The sequence below is a fragment of the Mandrillus leucophaeus genome, unplaced genomic scaffold (assembly GCF_000951045.1).
Source record: "Mandrillus leucophaeus isolate KB7577 unplaced genomic scaffold, Mleu.le_1.0 Scaffold245, whole genome shotgun sequence".
Classification (NCBI taxonomy): Eukaryota; Metazoa; Chordata; class Mammalia; order Primates; family Cercopithecidae; genus Mandrillus; species Mandrillus leucophaeus.
This window is the reverse complement of record NW_012102532.1, coordinates 162,730-167,615: the sequence shown is the minus strand read 5'-3', so window position 1 is coordinate 167,615 and position 4,886 is coordinate 162,730. Positions and strand designations below refer to the sequence as shown.

Here is a 4,886-nt window from a genome sequence, read left to right as displayed (position 1 = left end):
GAGGTGAGGGGGGGTGAGGGCCAAGGGGCTCCCCCATCTTCTCCAGCCTGCCACCCTCCCAACACACCTCCATGTGTTCACCAACTCAGAAATTCTCCCCATTCTATCTTTTTTTTTTTTTTTCTTTTTGAGTCGGAGTCTCACTCTGTCACCCAGGCTGGAGTGCAGTGGCATGGTCTTGGCTCCCTGCAACCTCTGCCTCCTGGGTTCAAGCGACACACTCTGTTTTTCTCAGTTGAACGTTTTACCTTTTTTTTTTTTTGAGATAGAGTCTTGCTGTGTTGCCAGGCTGGAGTGCAGTGGCGTGATATCGGCTCACTGCAGCCTCTGCCTCCTGGGTTCAAGCGACACACTCTGTTTTTCTCAGTTGAACGTTTTACCTTTTTTTTCATCGTACCACAATAATAGCCACCATGGGAGAGAGATTTGCCAGGAATATGTCCCCTTTTGCTTAATTTTCTGTGCAATTGACCAGCAAGGACCAGAACTCCCTTATCGTCTCTTCTTATCTCGATCTGGCAGTTCAGGACCCGTGGAGCTGTGTAAAACCGTCTTTGGTTCCATTTCTGGGCCAGCAGTTCAGAGGGATTCAGCCAGAATTTAGAGCCACAAAGTACCCTGTGGTCAAACTCTCCCAGCTGCCTGGGTGGGACTCTAGGCAAGGGCTCCAGAGGGACTCGAATGGGCTCTAGGCAAGGCCTTTGAGCCTGATGCATCCATCAAAGCAGGCCACATGTCACCTTCCCTCCCTCCCCCGCCTTTACTCCCACCCCAGTCACTGCAGGCACCTGGCTCATCTGTCGTCGGCGAGGTTAACACACCTGAGGGCGTTCACCTGGACATATACCCCTCCCCCTAGGCACATACAGAGACACATGCACAGCCATGGACATGGCAAGATCCTGTGACACATATTCAAAAGTCTGCGATGAAGAGATGCCAATCTTCTGGTCTGGTGAGAGCCAGTGGGAATAATGGTCCTCTCGTGGCACTCTTTCCCCAGGACTACTGCGGCGGTAACCCTGGGACCTTTCGGATCCTGGTGGGGAATGAGGGATGCAGCCACCCCTCAGTGAAATGCAAGAAACATGTCACCATCCTGGTGGAGGGAGGAGAGATTGAGCTGTTCGATGGGGAGGTAAGTGCGGCCTCATCTCCTCCACCCTCATGTCCCGCTTTGTGCTTCTGTCACTTAAGAGGAATATTTCCCAAGCATTCATTTAGAACTTACGTGAATGGAATCATGCACAGCCATTAAAGGGCATGAGGCAGAGCTATTGCAACTGACCGTGACATATTATTTTATGAGAAGAAAAAGTGGCAGAGCAATAGGGATGACACAGTCCCATTTTAGCGACAGTGCAGAGTGTGCGTGAAGGATGTGCACATGGGTCTGCACAAACATGGGAAGAACCAGTGCTCACCTCTGGAATGGGGGGGGACTGGAGGGTAGCCGGGCTTTCTTTGTGTGTGTGTATGAAGTGATGGTGTTATGGGATATGTTTCATATGTTTTTGTTTTCAGATAACCATTTTTTTTTTTTTGAGATGGAGTCTCGCTCTTTCACCCAGGCTGGAGTGCAATAGTGCGATCTCTCTTCTTACTGCAACCTCCACCTCCAGGGTTCAAGCGATTCTCCTGCATCAGCCTCCTTAGTAGCTGGGACTACAGGTGTACGCCACCATGCCTGGCTAATTTCTTGTGTTTTTAGTAGAGATGGGATTTCACGATGTCGGCCAGGCTGGTCTCGAACTCCTGACCCCAGGTGATCTACCTGCCTTGGCCCCTCAAAGTGCTGGGATAACAGATGTGAGCCACCGCGCCCGGCCAGATAAACATTTTTAAAGGAGCTCAAAAGAGTAAACTGATTCAGTCCCCTTTGTACTAAGAGCTTAAGAAGTAGTTTTCAGAAGTGTACACAAGACTCCGTTAGGAGATCTTGTTTAAAATGTGGACCTTGGAGCTGCATCCTGAGATTCTGACTCAGTAGGTCTGGGTGGGGCCGAGGAACCTGTGTTTGAAGTTGCAGGTCATCCCCAGGCTACAGTTTTTGGATCAGCTACTCTGACTACATGGAGTGCTATGGAGACCCAGGCTGTGGGCGCAAGCCTGTCCTGGTATATTCATTTTCTCCCATGGCCTCAGCCTGCATCTCTGCCTTCTTCCCAATACCCACCATTGACATCAGGGGATGGGAGGTGAATTCTTCACCATTATGGAAGAAAACTGCTTAGCAAGCATGATGTATTAACTGTGGGTCTGCAGTGTCAACTCCATTTCAAAGAGCAGCTTTATTTAGGGCAGAGTGACAGTGATGATGCTGAACAGGTGTGCAGACATGTGAGGGATAGATTTGCACATGTGATTAGCTCTGCACGTCATATGTTACTAACGAGGACCTCTGCAAAGGGGTGATGGCGGTCCTCAGCCTCAGTCTGAGTCTAGCACGCATGCTGAAATGGGCCTTGAGGGTGCAGCACTGGCAGGGATTGGGCCAAGTCAGAGGCTCAGGTCAGAGCCCTTCTCGAACCTGCGGTGTATGATTCCTGGTACTAGCACTGAGTGCCGCGTTTCCCTTTTTCTTCAGCTCTGTCTCCTGATGACAGTGGCTCTGGGGAGGGGGAGGTAGTGGGATACAGGAAAGGTGAGAGTCTGCTGCTTATTTTTATAAAGGAATAGAGTTTTAAACAATCAACTAGAGATGCTTAAAATCATTGCCATGTTGAAAACCTGTCTAGGGGACCACTATATTTAATGACTAATTGTCAATAAAACACCTTTTGTGAAGTGATGGATGGTCTTCTGCTCATTGGTTTCATAGTACTTTAATTTCATAATCATGACTTTGCTGCTACCTCTGTTACTGTCTCTTGGTCATGGACGCCTGGAGAGTGGTGGTGGTGGGACGGCCACAGACATCCTGGCATGGGGCTGGCCCTGCAGGGATGCAGTGACATGTGGGGTCCTGGAGGGGTGGCGGTGCCTGCACTCGTGGGCGCTGGAGACAAATGGGCAGGTGTGGAGTGGAGGGGAGGACCTGGCTGTCGAGCCTACCCTTCATCCTCCCGTATGTCTTGCTTTGTCTTCCTCCAGGTGAATGTGAAGAGGCCCATGAAGGATGAGACTCACTTTGAGGTGGTGGAGTCTGGCCGGTACATCATTCTGCTGTTGGGCAAAGCCCTCTCTGTGGTCTGGGACCGCCACCTGAGCATCTCCGTGGTCCTGAAGCAGACATACCAGGTCAGTGGCTTTTCTTGCTTCATCTTGTCGAGTACTTGGCCTTTGGAGCATTTTCTGCTCCCTGATTAGCAACCCATTGTCTCTCTCTCCTGTCTTGGAGGAAGGCAGTATTCAATCAGGACATGAGGAAGTCATTGTTTCTTCCTCCTGCCTGATTGCTCTAGCCAGAACTTCCAACACTATGTTGAATAGGAGTGGTGAGAGAGGGCATCCCTGTCCTGTGCCAGTTTTTAAGGGGAATGCTTCCAGTTTTTGCCCATTCAGTATGATATCTTGGTTTATTGAGGGTTTTTTTTTTTTTTTTTTTAGCATGAAGGGCTGTTGAATTTTGTCGAAGGCGTTTTCTGCGTCTATTGAGATAATAATGTGGTTTTTGTCGTTGGTTCTGTTTATGTGATGGATTACATTTATTGATTTGTGTATGTTGAACCAGCTGTGCATCCGAGGGATGAAGCTGACTTGATTGTGGTGGATAAGCTTTTTGATGTGCTGCTGGACTCGGTTTGCCAGTGTTCTACTGAGGATTTTCACATGGATGTTCTTCAGGGATATTGGTCTAAAATTGTCTTTTTTTGTTGTGTCTCTGCCAGACTTTGGTATCAGGATCATGTTGGCCTCGTAAATTGAGTGAGAATCCCCTCTTTTTCTATTGATTGGAATAGTTTCAGAAGGAATGGTACCAGCTCCTCTTTGTACCTCTGGTAGAATTTGGCTGTGAATCCATTTGGTCCTGGACTTTTTTTGGTTGGTAGGCTATTAATTATTGCCTCAATTTCAGAGCCTGTTACGGGTCTCTTCAGAGATTCAGTTTCTTCCTGGTTTAGTCTTAGGAGAGCGTATGTGTCCGGGAATTTATCCATTTCTTCTAGATTTTTTAGTTTATTTGCGTAGAGGTGTTTATAATGTTCTCTGATGGTAGTTTGTATTTCTGTGGGGTCGGTGGTGATATCCCCTTTATCATTTTTTATTGAGTCTGTTTGATTCTTCTCTCTTTTCTTTATTAGTCTTGCTAGTGGTCTATCAATTTTGTCGATCTTTTCAAAAAACCAGCTCCTGGATTCATTGAGTTTTTGAAGGGTTTTTTGTGTCTCTGTCTCTTTCAGTTCTGCTCTGATCTTAGTTATTTCTTGCCTTCTGCTAGCTTTTGAACTTGTTTGTTCTTGCTTCTCTAATTCTTTTAATTGTGATGTTAGAGTCAATTTTAGATCTTTCCAGCTTTCTCCTGTGGGCATTTAGCGCTATAAATTTCCCTCTACAGCAGCTTTAAGAGTGTCCCAGAGATTCTGGTATGTTGTATCTTTGTTCTCATTGGTTTCAAAGAACATCTTTGTATCTGCCTTCATTTCGTTATGTACCCAGTAGTCATTCAGGCGCAAGTTGTTCAGTTTCCATGTAGTTGTGTGATTTTGAGTTTCTTAATCCTGAGTTCTAATTTGATTACACTGTGGTCTGAGAGACAGTGTGTTGTGATTTCTGTTCTTTTACATTTGCTGAGGAGTGCTTTACTTCTAATTATGTGGTCAATTTTAGAATAAGTGCAATGTGCTGGGGAGAAAGTATATTCTGTTGATTTGGGGTGGAGAGTTCTGTAGATGTCTATTAGGTCTGCTTGGTGCAGAGTAGAGTTCAATTCTTGGATATCCTTG

At 46.8% G+C, this 4,886-nt stretch overlaps 1 protein-coding gene across 2 annotated transcripts in view; it reads left to right on the top strand.

Annotated features, from left to right (window-relative positions):
* Positions 1-4,886, top strand: part of VWF (von Willebrand factor) — a 198,345-nt gene that overhangs the window by 85,199 nt on the left and 108,260 nt on the right. For both annotated transcript variants that reach the window (XM_011982933.1, XM_011982932.1), the window contains exons 21-22: positions 1,004-1,138; positions 3,094-3,240. In XM_011982933.1, the coding sequence (XP_011838323.1) occupies positions 1,004-1,138; positions 3,094-3,240 (282 nt within the window). The remainder of the gene's footprint in view (positions 1-1,003; positions 1,139-3,093; positions 3,241-4,886) is intronic.